The sequence below is a fragment of the Serinus canaria genome, chromosome 6 (genome assembly GCF_022539315.1).
Source record: "Serinus canaria isolate serCan28SL12 chromosome 6, serCan2020, whole genome shotgun sequence".
NCBI lineage: Eukaryota > Metazoa > Chordata > Aves > Passeriformes > Fringillidae > Serinus > Serinus canaria.
Genome location: NC_066320.1, coordinates 20580705 through 20597699, shown reverse-complemented (window position 1 = coordinate 20597699; position 16995 = coordinate 20580705). Strand labels below are relative to the sequence as shown.

The 16995-nt window shown below is 37.5% G+C and overlaps 1 protein-coding gene across 1 annotated transcript in view; it reads left to right on the top strand.

Annotated features, from left to right (window-relative positions):
- Window positions 1–16995, top strand: part of LOC103813901 (adhesion G protein-coupled receptor A3) — a 252743-nt gene that overhangs the window by 198975 nt on the left and 36773 nt on the right. The window contains exons 13-16 of the mRNA XM_030241296.2: window positions 3506–3713; window positions 4640–4848; window positions 13058–13185; window positions 14107–14230. Of these exons, the coding sequence (XP_030097156.1) occupies window positions 3506–3713; window positions 4640–4848; window positions 13058–13185; window positions 14107–14230 (669 nt within the window). The remainder of the gene's footprint in view (window positions 1–3505; window positions 3714–4639; window positions 4849–13057; window positions 13186–14106; window positions 14231–16995) is intronic.

Genomic DNA, 16995 nt, shown 5'->3' with positions numbered 1-16995 from the left:
GGCAGCTTCTGGCCTCTAGCATGCTCAGATACTTTAGCTCCCATGAGATGTGATAATATGGTACCCAAATAAAAAAAATTAAATGAGATGATTTATGTGAATTTTGAAGCATCTGAAGTGCAATAATTTCCTCAAAGCTTGATGTTGCTGTCATTGGTTTCAGTAATATGTGTTCCTGTATTGTATTTAGTCTCTGAACTCTGGAGCATTTTACAGGGCAAATTAAATGCCATAATTTTAATCTCACTTAAGTGAGAGGGAAACTGACTTAAGTGAGAGGGAAACTGAGGCAAGAGTGGGGAACTGACTTATGCTTCACTTCACACAAGATTAGCAGAATACAAGACTGAACCTTTAGCTGGGTTCCCTCCATCCTCTACCACAATAATAGGAACTACCTCAGTGCTCAGATTCTCCCTCTCATGTGAATAATAAGTAGTACTATTGGAAATTCTCTCACATCTCAGATGGAAAAGAATGTATTTATTCATATTTTTAAGCACCGTGGATGTGTGGGCCTTCTCACTATGTGCATTTTTCATTAATATCCTACTACAGGATCTTGTTGGCAGGCATGTCGCTGTAGCAGACAGTTGGGTGTTTAATTTTGAGGAATTGCTAAGCAAATATTTGATGTGCAGCAAGTAGTTTGTCTTTATGTGTACATTTGTCCAGTTAAAGAATACCATGTCCCTTTTTCCTTCACTCCACCAGACTGTCTGTATGCAACAAAAAATTGAAGTAACAAGTGTTAAAAGTGTGCAGTATTCACAATAAAGCTGTACTCCAGGCAGTGGCTGTGAGCAATTTAGTGAAGTTTATTAAGTAATTTGTGTTATGGGTGTTCATATTCATTTTGAGCAGATGACAAGGGGAAAAATGCTCTCCTGAAGTCTGATCAGGAAAAGGTTTTCTGTAAATGTGTCTTTTTGTCGAGTAAATAATTTGATGTTGCTGCATGTTTGAGATTTGCTCAGTCAGCCCGAGCAGTGCAACCAGTCCACGCTAATTCCACAGTGGGCTGTGTGCAGCTTTTCTTCCCTGCCTTCGGCCTTGGCCCTGTGATGTGAAGCTGCAGGCTGTGGGTAAGGCTGGGGCACCGTGGGCACCTTCCTCCCTCCCTGCTGGGCCTGAAGGGGCTCTGCGGGCAGGGAAGGGCTGGGGGCAGCTGGTCCTGCCCAGCCCTGCTTGGGCACTGGTGGGGAAGGGAAGGGAAGGGAAGGGAAGGGAAGGGAAGGGAAGGGAAGGGAAGGGAAGGGAAGGGAAGGGAAGGGAAGGGAAGGGGAAGGGAAGGGAAGGGAAGGGAAGGGAAGGGAAGGGAAGGGAAGGGAAGGGAAGGGAAGGGAAGGGAAGGGAAGGGAAGGGAAGGGAAGGGAAGGGAAGGGAAGGGAAGGGAAGGGAAGGGCTGGTCCTGCCCAGCCACTGCCACCAGCCCCAGCTCCCGGTGCTTCAGGTGGGAGCAGCTTCTGCTCTGCACCTCCCCAGTCATACAGGCAAGCTCTGTCTACACCATTGCTTTTGGTATCAGTAAGTCCCCATGCAGAAGCAATTAGAGAACCACAATAAATTAGATGATTTGCCCTCTTAGCAAAAGTGCTGTAAACCTGTTGTTTTCTCTGGTTTGTGTAGGGCTGCTTTTGTCAAGTCATAGCACACTGTTGCTTAACCCAGTGCCTTTAGCTGTCGGTTTCATTATCATAAGCTTATTCATATGCTTCTCTCTTTCTCTTTTTGTGTATAATGAGTAATTAGTGTAATTTAATATGTCATCATTGTTGCTTTTTCCAGCACAGAATAATAATAAAAATCCAGCATAAATATAAAGTTAATCGCACTGTAACCTCTCTTACACATCTGTACATCTCCACATAAGTCCTCAACAGTGATCTGGGGTTTGATAAATGACACTTTTAAAAAACTCTGTGCAAACATTTTTGACAGCAATTTTAAGGCCAAAATGGTATCATCAGAGGTTAAGCATATGCAGATACTTGGGATATCATAGTGTAAAACATGTCTTTTTCAGAAGCATGAAATAAAGCCAATTATAACAGCTTTAGTGAATTAGACAGTGGAAACAATCTCAGGATGAGTTCTTCATGTTTAGCTCAGTTAATACCAATTAAAGCCTTCATAATAATTTAAAATTCTAATGTAGAAATGTTCTGTCGCTGTTTGCTCTTTTTTTCTCAGTACTTTTAATGAGCAGCATTGCCTAGATTGAATATTTATTTTTATTATTTTTAAAAGGACGTTCTTGCAGTTTTACTGTTAAAATCTGGAAACCTTCCTAAAATATACATAGCAAAAGGAAAATGGTGTACAGAAGTCTTCATCTCTTTATTTAAGCATTCAAATGGCATCACTCATGACTTCCTTCCTTATTTATTCCATGGTCACTAGATGCTTCTCATACTCATTTTAGTTTGCTGATCTCTGTTACACCTTTTATCTTTCACATGCATTTTTCCCAGCACATGGATGTACTTTAAATGTCGTGTTTCTTTCTATTGTTGTGAAGATCATTGTTTTACTTCTGAAATAGGTAGTGCACATGTGCTATGAGCAAACTGTGGTAATCTATGTAAATTATGTGCACAGAGCCATACTCTGCCCTTGGGGGAAATGCAAATTAGAACATTTTGTAGTTTGTTTGTTTTTAAATACATACACTTTTCACATCAAGGCTCAGGACAGACTCCCTGTTTATTTTCCCACTGCTCATCATTTGTTATTCCTCATAAATATATCGGTCTTTAATGATTAGTTTGCTACTTTGGCAGGAAAAAAATTCTTGATGAGTGAAGTCCTCAAAATACAATGTTTGGTGTATTTTATAGCTCTGCTGTAAGGGATTTATATGCTTGGAAAAGGGTATATAACACAGACTCAAAGACATTATAGTGATCTGACAGTCTTCATTCATTTTCTCCCAGTGTTGTCTTGTTTGCTTCTTTTACATTAGTGTTTGTAATATTTTTAATCCTGCATGACTAAAACATAGTTAAGAGATTTTCCTTATATGAAGCAAGAAAAACATATTCCTAAACTGTGTTGTTTACTGCACTTGCAGTTCTCTGCAGATGTAATGTGTTTTAATAATAAAATTATTTTTATACCCTTTAAGTACCCTTTCGGAGCAATGTTTTAATGTAAGTTGTCTGATTCTATTTTAAGTGAAGGAGAAAACCTGGTAGAGGTTGTCTCTTTAAATCAGATCTGCAGTGTTGATGGACCCTCTAGCAGGCACGGTAAGAACCATTCTCACCTCTGCAGCAGGGAGCTTGACCATATAGACTCTCACATTCAATCAAAACGTTTTCCCGTTTAATATGCACTGTACCAATCCTATTCCCATGGTTACAGCCCGTGCTTCTTTGGTTGCTTCCAGACTGTTGGAAAAGGAAGGCAGCATACATTTCTTGTACAGGAGTTTAAAACATCATGAAAGCAACCCTGTTGTGATTTGCATTTTAAATGTTTCTTTTTTTTTCTCATTGTACAGAATGCTGTAGCAGTAGCTTCAGTTCATTTGCCACAGTCTGTCTTCTCTCAGTCTTCAGCCTGGCAATCTGTTGATAACTCCACTTGCAAGCTACAGTTTATTGTCTTTCGGAATGGAAAACTCTTTCCTAGCACAGGAAACTCATCAAACCTCGCAGATGATGGGAAACGTAGGACGGTTGCCACACCAGCTGTCTTTGCTAAAATAGGTGAGAAGCTGTTCTGCATTGTTTTCTTTCATCTAAAAGCTACGGTATACTTGATTGTGCAGAGACTAGAGGGGTTGGGTGTGCAGTGTGCTGGGGGGCTGCAAACAGTCTCTGCCTTTAGTACAATGTTTGCAATTGTTCCTGTCTGCACGATTTTATTCAGATTGTCCTGCAAAGAAAGAAATGCCCTTGTGCTACGACTAGAATGCAAATCCTGGGCTACTGTTTGTTGGCTGTGTTGTTACAGATGCTTGCTTCTTAAAGCTATCGGAAGGATCCTTGTTTTACTCTTTACAGTTGCAATGTTAATGTCCTAGGCACTGGTAAAAATAAGGCTTTTGGAGTGGGAGTAGTGCCCTGTTGCATGTATCAATACTCAGCAGTACAGTTTCCGATGCCATGGATGTAAAACAGGTGTTGTTAAAGACTTTTATCTGAATGACATACATTGTACCTGCTGGTGAATCAGTATTTTGATTAATTACTCTCCCATGCAATTTTACTAATTTTGTCCGACACTGAATGGTGCTCTCATTTCTATTAACATTTTAAAATCTTTGAATCTTACTTTCAAAGTGCTGAATTGTCTCAGTTAATAATCGTGCCATGAAACTGAGCCGTTTCTGCAGTTACATGGGCAATAGTGTAATACTGGTCATAAATGAAGAATCTGAAACAATAAAAAAGATCTCTTTTGTGAGGAATGATTAGATCATTTTGACACAATACATTTTTGAAATGCTCAGATTTATTTATAGCATTGCAAACTTCTCCAATGTGAGCACTACCTCTGATTTTGACCATTAAGATTTTATGTCCGGTGGCTTTTTTTCCCCCTAGTTTAGTGTATCTGGTCTCTTTACCGAGCATTCATCACTAAAGGGTTTTCCACTCCGTCTCTCTGATTCAGTTTTTTCCTTTTGCAGATGGGTGCAGTTTTGGAAACCTCACTACCCCTCTTACTATAGGATTGAGGCACTTTGCACGGGGTATAGACCCCATTGCAGCCTTCTGGGATTTTGACCTTCTAGATGGACATGGAGGCTGGTGGGGAGAAGGGTGCCACATAATTAGTTCTGCAGGCAATATTACCACCATTCAGAGTACACACTTCAGTAACTTTGCAGTGCTAATGGTAAGTATATGACTTAGCAAATATACCTGTATTTCTCTCTCTCTCTTTTTTGCCATTCATTTACATTTTATTTATGTGCATCTGTTTCATTCTGATTTGTCAGTAGCTGACTTTCTGTGCTTTTATAATGTTTAGTATAAAACAGTCTAAAGGAAAGTAAGTTACTTAACTGCTAGCAAGTGAATAAACCTTGTGGTCAGTTTTAATATCCTGAGACAGGCCTAATCAGAAATGACATTAACTTCAGTCTTATAAATGAAAGTTCCATCAAGGAATGATTAGTACATAATGGTTATAAATTATATGTCAGGGTTTAAAAATGTATACTCCTGTGTGCTTTTACATCAGCACATCTCAGAGGCTGGTCTGCTTTTGTTCCTGCCCTGCACTGTGTTGATCATACTAATTAGTTGCAGGCATACCGCAATGTTGAATCATTTAATAAATGGAGAGGAATAACATCTCCTGCTCTTTTAAGTATGGACAGAGCTGTCCTTGTTGATTCTGTGGGAGTTTTGGTTCGTGCACCAATGCCGATAGCCTACTTAGGAAATTGCTGTTTGTGAAGGAAAATATTCCTGTGCAGTGCTAGCACATCAGCTGCTTTGCTCTGCTCTCAGTCACACTTACAGTTCCCATTGCAGTTATTTAACTAACCTGCCTAACAGAAAGTTACCTTCAGGAAAACAAAAAAAAATATGCATGGAATAATGAACTGGTATTATTCAGGGACTAGAGGAAAGGGAACAAGAAATTGAAAGGTTTCTAAGCTTTAGAAGATCTTTGCACCCTTAAAAATATTTATTACCAACCAGATGTAAAATGAGTAGATGTGTGTACTATTAATACTAGATTGCTCTTGAATGCTGATGCACGATTGCACTGTAGATGCTGCTTGTGTACATTTCAGAAATGTTTATAGTTGAGTAAATAATCTATTGTGTGTATGTGTAAGGGACAGCAAACACAGGCGACAGGAATTGGGAGGACGTGTGCAGAGAATACCAATCTGCTGCTGTCAGATGGAGCCCAGATGGCAGCCAATCATAGCACAAAGCTCTGCTGCCCACGAGTTAAATGCAGATATTATCGTCCACTTCGGAAGAACTGGTTTCTCTGAGACTTTGTTGAACATTTTTTTTACCCACTAAAGAATTGTTCAGAATTTAAGAGCTGTTCCTCAGATTTGATTACATCAAATATACCTCATTTTCTACAGCTCCTGTGAGCTCCCTTTTCCCCCAGCCTCTTTTTTCCCAGAATGTGAATCATAATTTTGCTTTGAGGGTGTTTTTCTAAATTCATTAAAGAAAGCACCTGTTGACTTTGCAGGTGCCACACCCAAAATGGCTTCCTTCTTCTTCAACTGCTTGAGTTCAGCATGTTGCTCTTAAACTTTGAGCAGTTTCTAAATGTTAACTAACAGTTTGCAATCCACCAATTCCACAGTTTCTTTTTGTTTGAAGAGTTGAATACTGATACAAGGGCTGCAGTCAATTTTTGGGTTGTAAAGCTCATATCTCTTATAAGATGCAGGAGATGGGTTTTTCTACAACTGTAAAGGCACTTTTGACTGGAGCTTTTGTATCTGGTGTGTAATTCTGCTTTAGGCCTTGTGTTTGTTTGGTTATGAGCCTTTGACTGTGCTTTATTGCCTGTGTGCATCTTCCAATTTTATCTGTGCAAGACAAGAAAGTAGAATCCTAGAATCACCCTTGCTTTGCAATTTCTATGGTACCAAACAATGGGATATGGTTCTTAGCTCCTGTTTCACAGTAACTTTTAAGGAAAAGGATGACAAGTGATTTTAAAATATACATATATAAATATGCGCACACACAAATCCACTTTCCAGTCATTGTCTTTCTAAACAGATAATAGAAATTTTTTGTAGCTTCATTATGTCCAAACATTTTCATTTAAGTATTATTTCTTAGTCACTGTTTTGTGGCATAAAGCCAAGGATTATTTATTTGATAGAAACTATGCTTTTCTGGGCAGTTCAATTCTCGTACCAGAAATGAAAAATACTTCATTGTTCTGCATTGTTATTAATTTATAAAATAAACAGTATAAATTACTTATGTGTACCTTACTAATTTATATCTATTTGCCTAATGTGTTTTAAAATACTAACAAACCATCAGCAAATTCACAATACCTGCCATATGGTAAATAGCTAATGAAATCAGCTACAATGTCATGATACATGCCATTAATCTGTAATTCTCTAATCTGTTAAACAACAAAAAATCATAATTGATTATTATGGTTTGGGATCATTGCAGAAAACTGAAGTAGTATCTGTAAACTAAAAAGCAGCACTAAAGCTTTACATTGCCATCAGAATTGTGTACATCCTGCTGTAGATTAAGCTGAAACAGAAGCCTCAGTTAATCCAACTGTGCATTTTATGGTTAGCACAGCACATATTCTGGTTTGGCACCCTTTTAAATAGTAAGACAAAGTTTCCTAAGGTGCTTTCATAGAAGTTGTTTATGCCTATGTAATGTAAAAGGGTTAAAATAAAGGTTTTCTAGAGTCCTTTTTTTAGAAAGGCAGCAATCAAGGATTTATCAACTACGATTGATAATTAATAAGCATGAGCATACTTCAAGTGAGAGGAGTCATGTAGAGCCCTTTGATTTCTCTCTGTGACAGTTGTTCAAGTGATGTCAGTGAGAGAGAAAGTTTAGTTTGGAGGTTGGGTTGGGAAGGAGGTACCTGCTCCTTCCCTCACGTGGCCTCACACTTTCACTTTGCTCTGGGTTGGGCTGGCAAATAAAAGTAAAATAATAGAGTCAGACATAACAGAGCGTTATCTTTTTCTGATCAGGTTTTGGGTAGTATGTTCTAGAGGTGAGACTAAAATAATGTGATCTCACTCCCACATTATATTCTTGTCTTTTACTTCATGTACTGTGTGCTCAGACTAGTCTTCTATTTTGTCTTTTCTTCTGTTATCTATAGAGGAAGAGAGTTCATTACGCTCTAGTTTCTTTTGGAGGTGTCCAAAGCCTCTAGGGTCCTGAACTATGCAATATGATATTCTATTTTAGAGTAAAATCATGAATTTATATACTTTGAACCTTTGTCATAGCTAATGATAAGTATTTGCTTCTTAAATACTGAATGTTTATGCTGTGGTGTGAACAAAGTTGTATATCAGAATCTTAATTTTTCAGGACGATGTGTCTGTATGTTATGACCAGACCTCTATATCTGAGTAATCACTCTTCAGGAGATGACAAAAATATCCAATAGCAACAATGAATTTCAAAATTTGCTAAATATGTTTTGGCATACATTGTCCTCTGTTCTTCCTTTCGTTTTTCTTAGAACACAATAGAAATTCAATAGTGATGGATATTACTGTAATTGTATACAGCATTTCCTTTCCCCCTTAGACTGCTTTGTCAATAGTAATTTCCTCAAATCTGCCAAATAAACACAAATAAAATTATTAAATCTAAGTATTATACTTCCCAATTAACATAAAGTAGATTAATAAATATTCTTAGCACTTCTAATTGTAATCCTAAAAGTAGGTTAAATCAACATAAAATCATAAGCAGCTCCTTTCCTGTTTTGTCACAATTTGTCATATTATTCCAACCAACATAGGTGTGGGTTTTGTTGGGTTTTTGGGTTTGCTTTAGGTGCATAAGGAGTAATCATTTGTAGAAGTATCATACACTCAGTGGATGCTTGTATGAGATAATTAGGGCTGGGGAGACTGAGCTGACAAAACCAGAGCATATTTGAAACTGTTCTGGAAGCAAACCTTGGAAAATGGTGTGAGTGAGAAACTGAGAAGAGGCAGGATACTAGGAATGGATCACAGTAAGAGTTAGGGCATTTTTCTCTTGTTTTGCAAGCATCCCCCCAGTCTTTGTAGCCTTTCCAATCTGGTATAAAAAAAGCAACTTTTCCAACATTTTCATTGGTACTGGAGACAACTGCAGAATTTCTTAAGCCTCTTCAGTTCTGAACACAGAATTCTAAACTTACATCTTTCAGGTCTTCTGCAAATTAAGCAGCCTGTCTAAGCCTTTTGAGAAATTAATTCATGAGTCGGGGAAGTATTACAGAGATGTCATTTAGAAGGTTGACATAATTACAGTATTTGACTTTTCCCCATAGAGAACACAGGGTTTTCTCGTAACAGGCTGTGGAAACATTGCTCTGTACTTTGAAAAATCAGACTGCCTATAACAAGAGGCTTAAGAATGAACATTTCAAGTCTTTTTTAATGTTTAAACGCGAAGTTAAACACCTATAGCATAAACCTTAGCAGAGTTTATGCACCAAAGATGGTGAAAGTGATCTGGAAAGTTTTACTGCTATTTGTAAAATTAACATTTGTTGTAGCGGGAACTGCAGAATTCCCTGGAATTAGATTAGTCTGCACGTGTATAGATGTTTCCCAGTGTGAAGAGCCTTCAAGAGGCAAATGCTCCTCACTTCAGTCCTCAGCTGGCATGCAGTGCCCTCTGCTCATGTAATGCTCATGCTCATCAGAGAATGCTGAGCCCATAAGGGCAGTATTGAGTCCAGCCCCCACAAAAGGCTGCTTTTTAAAGAATATTCCTGACTGACATTCTTTTGCACAAAGCCTTGGAATTAGAGTACTCTTAAGAGCAAGATCTGCTTTTTATTTCTTTTTCCTTCTGTGTACATTTTATTAAATTGCGTTTAATATTATGTATTATTTGCTCTGTAAAAAGCATAAACTGGCTTGGTACTGGGCTCAAAATTCCAGGCTTGTCTCCTCCAAAAAGCAGTGATTTTATCACAAATCAAATCTCTGGCTCAAGCTCTTTCTTTCTGTTATTCCTTTCTGTTGGCTTAATGGATCTTGCATTCGTCATGGTGCAACTTCAGCCAGCAGGTAAATGGATTCAGATTGTAAAACTCAGTAAAATATGCCAACTCTTGGAAGATAGATGGAAATTAAAGGCCTGGAATCCAGGCCTTGGGACATTTTATTGTCTTGGTGGCTTCTACTGGGCTCCTTTCAATTCAACAATGTCATTCTTGTACTGAAGTGCCCAAAACTGAACACAACTATTGACAAGTGGTGAATAGAAGGGTATAATCATTTCCCTCCTCTGCTATCTTGGTAATATGGCCCAATATGGGATTCACCTCATGTGCCCCAAGAGCTCACCACTGTCTTGGTTTGTTTCACACCATCTTAAAAGGGTGAATGAATGACAGTGTCTCATTAGACAACAACTAATGGGCCTTGTAGCTGTAGAGACCAGTTTGTAATGGTCAAAGTCTTTTAAGCATTCATTTTCCTGGGATGATTACTGTGATTTTTCAATATCATAATGATTTTAATCCCCTCTAGGAAATAAAATCAAACCTAACTTTTTAAATTGTAACCTACAATTTTGCTGCTTTGCATGCAGCATTTTAAAAAACGCTTCTTCTCTGTATATTGTCTTCCCCAGATTACTCAAGGGAAGTTGGTGGATCAATAAGGTTTAATTATCATCAGAGAGCAGACAAGATACATCTGTTACATATCTATAATGAAATCAGTTTTCAATATACCAAACTTCTAAAAAGGATATTCTACTTCGGCATCAATGATTTTCATACTCAAAATTTTGCCATTTATTTACTGTAGAAAATTAGGTAAGAGATAAAACTCGTTCTTAAAAATGGAATTACCTTTAAGATGCTGATTGTTCTTCATTCTTCTGCAGGCAAAATGATTGTATTCCTGTAGGACACATGGCATTTGCCTTTATACTGATGATCAAACACAGGGAGATGTTGAACCTTGCATTTATACTATTAAAAGCTAGTTCTTTAGTACACAGTGATGGTACTCAAGTAAAATTGCTTTCATTTTTTTCAAATATGTAACTTCACTGTGCTTCCTTTTTCACAGCTTTAGCTTTTCACAGTGATATCCAACTTTCTTATTTCTTTAAATAACTGTGCTGTTACTACTGTGTAGTTACAGTAACACATTTCTGAATGCAGAGAAATTGTGTACCTAAATTTATGGCAAACTGTACTATAGTATATGAAAATATAATTACATCAGTAAGATCTAGAAGTAAATGTTTTATCAATTTCAGCAGAGTATTTCTGTTTAAATTGTCCAGTTGTTTTGCATTACTACTCATAGCATGAGCTAAAATTGTACTGAACATTCCTGTTAAATACTCATTCGTCTGCTTTGAGAGACTTACTCTATAAAAGAATTAATGGGGAGATGATGCAAATGAAAACATGGGGGAAAAGATGATCAGGGTGAAAAAGGGTGTTTGAGTGGTCATTCAAAGACAGTTCTGAACCAACAGACTTTTAAGGAATTATTTGAAAGTTACCAAGTCACGATAGCCTGTGTGCTTATTCATGCACACTGGAAGAAAACAAGAATGAGAAGGCCTTAAGAGCCTAGGTCTGTCATGTTAAAAAACAGCACATCAAAAGACAGTTCTTTTCCTCTTCTTTTCCATTTGTGATTGAGGGAAGAGTAGCAAGAACTGACCCCTCTAGATGAGACAGCATAAGTTGAGTTCCTCCATGAGAAGTGACTCCACCTCTCACCTTGGGTGTTGGGGAGCTGGGCAGGGCAGAGAGAAAACTTGTGTGAAGGACAGGAGTGACAGAGCAGGTTTAACTGAGGTTTAACATGCAAGCTGAGGAAGCACCTGAAGAGAAATGGGATGTGCTAACATATAGTTGGCATTTTGTTCGTGAGTTATTTTTTCATTTTGATGGTGCTTTTTATATATGTTGTGAGCTGCTCTGTTTAGAATTGACATTCATATGCATCTGGAGAAACTGGTACAATCAATCTTAGAAACTTTAAAGCTAATAATGAAGGAAAATAATTACTACCAGGGCATCAGTTACTTGAGAGGATCATTTTAGAAGGTAAACTAAATTCTCACCATTTAGTAATTGCATATACTCATGAACATTATCTGCTTGTACATGGACAAATTCATATTCATTAAATAATGGTGCTAGAAATCAGCTCTCTGCATGCAAATGCAATTAAACAGAGGTATTAGCATTACAGTCCCAGTTTCCTAAGGGCAGATTTCACCTCTGGAAAATAATGTATTGAATCTTCTAAGGGAACTTAAAACTGACAAATAAGAAAAAAGTATTTTAAATGTTTGCCAATATTTCAAATGTTAGAATTTGCTGGGTTGTCATATTCGGTTCTATTTCAGATTTTAGCTTTCTCTGCTGGGATGTATATTCATTTTTATGGGCAGAGTTAGTGCCTCTGCACATGGGAAGCGGCCTGTAGATGACATTGTGTTTGCACTCAGGTGATAGGTTTTGTGTATAAATTTTAGTATCTGTGTGCAGAAATGTAGTGCCACAAGCAAATGTGACTTAATGCATTACAGGGAACGTGATGTTTGCTGTAATTCAGGTAGTCCAAATTTAATTCAGACAGTCTGAAGACATCCTGTTTTATGTAATGGGCTTTCCATCCATCACACCTCCAGATTTAGCTCTCCTAAATATGTAATTTAGAATGGGAATTTGATAAGGTTAATTTTACAAAGATATGGATAGTTTTTTTCATTGTTTTTCATGAAGAATTGTGTTACTAGGCAATAACATGTTCAAAAGGAACACATGGATCTTTACTCTGCTGTTAATATAGCTGTCCAAGTTACTGTTGAATTACTATAGGGAGTAGAGTACTTCCAACTAAGTGTGAAGGTCACTGGGTTACAGGAGTTGTATCAACTGGTAATTGTATTTGAGTCAGTTGATAATTGGGGTGTATTCTCATGGTTATTTTATACTTTGAGTGGTTCTTCTGCAGCCATATATATGCCATTTGGAGACCTTTATGGTGATTTGAAATTTTGTTCTTAATATCTTAGTAAAATACACTCATAAAGTTCATGTTATCAGAAGGACCAGATACTGCTAATGCTGGGAAAATGTAATATTCTGTGTATTTTTTCAGACCTTTTTTTTTTTTTATTAGGATATGTCTGCTTGTACAAAAAGGTTAATTTCTGTCTAGCAAACTGTATGCAGATGAGGAAGGAGCAGTCTTGTTATTGCAAATTCATGAACTGTATCTACATTAAAAGTTCATCTTTTTTTTTCCTGCCCTTGAAAGGGAACAGCTAGAAATGACAGGATGCATTGAAGTCCCAGTTCCACACATGCCTAACAATGTTAAATCATTTTGCTCTTTCCACAGGATTTTAAGACAGTGCTGTCTTTCCCCCAGTACCCAGGGGAGTTTCTGCACCCTGTGGTTTATGCATGTACTGCAGTTATGTTGTTGTGCCTGTTTGCTTCCATTATCACCTACATTGTCCATCACAGGTAAGAATGCCATTTTAAGCACATATTAAATGCTCAACATGACACTTGAATTTTTATAACCCTTACTGTAAAGATAAATTAAAATTATTTGAGTTACTGTTGGATAATAACAGCAGCAATGTGATTTACACCAGAGAAATCAAAACAAAGTTTATGTCAACCTCTTGTAAGCTGTTTCTGAGCTTTCCTGACATATATATTTACATTTTCTGTACACTTTTCCTAAGATTTCTAACCCAACAAACTCAACATATAAAACCATGAGCACTATTGAGGTGCTTTCTGGCAAATTCCAGTCGAGCAGCCCTTTGGTCAGCTACACTTCCCAGAAGGACTTTTAAGACCAAGTTTGGTTGGAAGACTGGTAACTGTCACTGGATTAAAGGATCTTTCTTTGTCTTTTAAATTTTGGGTTTAGAAAACTTTTGTTTTCTTTGATATGAAAAATTAATATAAATGCCATTTTAGCTACATACTTCTAGTGAAAGACCATTAGCAATTTAAATGAGTAGGAATGTATTGTGCTGTAGAAGCTGCTAAATATTAATTATGTGAAGTTAATGCAATGTCTTCTGATCTTCAGCTTCCATTTAGTCCTTTAGAGATGTCTTGTTAAAGTTCTGCATACGTGAAGCTATGCAATAAGCCTTTTGCTTTTAGTACTCTTCTTTAAATGCTTGATTTGGTGGAGGAAACTTTAAATCAGTAGAATTTTATGATTTTTACCATTTATTTTACCTTTTTTATAATTGATTTCAATGCTTTGTAGATCAGACTCTGTCCTATGGGTAGATTGCTACATACATATTCAAGAATCTGAGAATTTTATTCTATCAAATTAAGTGTTTTTCCTGAATAGTAATCTTTATAATACATATGTTAGAGGGTTTTAATTTTAAGATGTGACTTTTTTTCCAACAGCACAATCCGAATAAGCAGAAAAGGATGGCACATGCTTCTCAACTTTTGTTTCCATACTGCTCTCACCTTTGCTGTTTTTGCTGGTGGAATCAATCGCATTAAATATCCAATTATATGTCAAGCTGTAAGTATCTGCCTCAGTAATTCTTACTAGTGGAATTGAAACTTGCAAATGAGTTCTTAACATATATTGGCAGTTCTCCTTCTTTTCTTATATTGTTCCTGGATTCTAAGTTTTTCAAAATAAACTATTATAAGCATTCCTTTTAAAAGCCAGCGCTGGGAATGTTGAGTGTTTTGTTGTCAAATGAGTTTCTCTAAGAGGGTGATCAAAGCATTAACTTCTCTGAGGCTCATTCCTGTTGTTTTGGTTTTTTGTAAGAAAAGCATTGAAAATCTTGATATTTCAGTGCTGTACAGGATAGTTGAAAACTACAAATCCAGAATACTTCTATACTTCTAATCTTCCTATATTTTGGGTTGAATGTGTGGGACTAAAGTTGCTGCTTGACTTTTGTAACACATACACTGTTTGCCTGGGGGTGGCCCTGGCTTCACTGGATGATCCATAAGGAGACCAGCATACTTGTAATTTATGGACCCCTGTTTGCACTGCTGGACTGTTTCACAGCTCTTGCCTCAGCATTTTTGGGGCAATAGTGTGGTGAGATGCACAGACAGGGCTGGATTCAGCTGCTCTGAATGTAAAGGCTGAGTCTGTCCAATGTGTAAAGAGAGTCCTTTCAGTCATCTTCTGTAGTGTCTGATGAGCGTGTAGCAATTTGTTTGCCTTGAGCATTTCTTCCTCTCAGATTTTGTAGAAGTGCACCAGGGCTCATGAATGGTGTTGGTATTTTCCTGTAGTAAAGCACCTTGTTTAGCCAATGTTCTCCTGGATTTTTTGCCTGTCACTAAATCCAGTTCTTCTGAATGCCTTGAATGGATGTGAATAGCAAGTCAGGAGCCACTGCTTGCACAATTAGTGTAAGAGTTATGACTCTTACAGTGTTCAGTGAGGTGCTTTGGAAGCCTTTTGTGTATCCTTGTGCATGACCATCAGTAAACAGCACTGTGATGTTCTACCTGGGAAGTCTACCTAAGTGTATTACATAATACTCATTTAAATAACAAAATTGTCCATTAGATTGAGAGAAAGATCTCACTATATCTAGTGTATTGTGTCATAGTTAATTTGTAAGCTCTAGCAAATTGAAATATCACTTACTATTGTCTTTGTCTGTGGTTTGCAAGTGATAGTAGCAGATTAGTTTGTAGGGCAGCCATGGCCATGTAATTACATGGTCACAAATGACCATCTGTTGTTTCAGTCGTTGTCTGATTATTTACTTTGCAGCTTGGTATTAACAGCTATAATGAAAAATTGATTGAGATAAATGTGTTATTAATAGCCTTTTATAAGTAGCACATAAACTACAGGGGTATCTTAATAAAGTGCATTGTCAGTGGCATCTGTCTCTTGCTGTGGGATAGGGCCAGATCCTGAGCTGCTGAGAAATTCCACACTTAGAGAAACTGACTTGAACCATCCCTATATGTCTGCTAACCAATTTCATTAGGTTATTTATTTACCTGATAATATCATCAGTAGGTACAGTATAGGAAAGATACAAGTGACAAAGAATATCCTCTCTCTCCTGGTAGAAATTGTCTGCTGTAATTAGACAGAGCTAATGGAGGAAATGGTCCAAGCAATCTAAGACAAGGCTCCAATAGCTGCTAACAGAGGCTGAAAAACTGCTCACTTTGAGAACATCATACCCCGCCCCAGATCCTTTCTTGCTTTCTGACAGCAAGGTTTTCAAAATTCTGAGTCCCAGTGCCTGTGTCCTGTGATAACCCTGAGACAATTAGTCTGTGCTTTAATATCCAACGTGCCAAACCTCTGATACTGGGGCTTAAAATATATTTGTGAAAATTTTACTGCTTCAAGCAGCACTAAAATGTTACTTATACCACAGGTGTAACACCATCAGTTGCCATTCCAGAGGTATTCTTCATTCTGCTAAAATTCAAAGCACAACTTCAACCTGCAGCAATGCAATTTTCACTTTTTATTTCCCGAGTGCATAGGGGAAGATTGCAAGTGCAAGTATTTTTTGTCCTAATCATTGAAATGTTGCATAAAAGCCAGTCAACCACCCCCTTTCCTATTGTAATTATCCTTAAAACTTCCACGAAAAAAATCACTGCAGCATACTTATTGATGTGAAATAATAGACTAAGTTAACTTTTATCCTTTAAATTTAACCTAAAAAGGTGGTTCTAAATTAGCTTTATTTGGATCACCTTCTGTCTATAAATGTGTAGTTACAGGTTAGTCTTAAACATCAGGAATTAATGCTATGGAAATGGCCCCATTTTCTGTGATAGCTGCAAGAACCTTCAAATCCCCTTCAAGGTGAAACAGTCACACAAAAAAAGTCTTTTCAGAAATGATCAGACATTTATTTTTATGTGGAATCTAAAAACCTAAAATTCCTGTTTTAAGCCTGCATATCTGTTTCAGAGAGGATTTTGTATGGACCTTTTCTTGCATGTGTGCTCTGCAGTCTCTATGATTTACAGAAATCCTGATGTTGGAATGCTGGTCTAGAAGAGTTGATTGCATCTCTGCACATTTCCTGAGTGAATGAATCTACAGACTCTTCAGATTTCCCTTGAATCTCATTCTGGGTGTCACTGAATGTTGGCTGCTGTAGAATCCAGACTCTTGAGTTTACTGGCAAAATCTTTAATGCCAGTCAGAGGTTGTCTTAGGAGCAGCAGGGATAAATCAGGGGCAGTACACTACCAGGAAGGTGCTTGAGCCAGCCAGTGGGCCCTTCCATCTCCCAGCCTCAGATTAGTTTGCTTCAGTAGGAGAAGGGA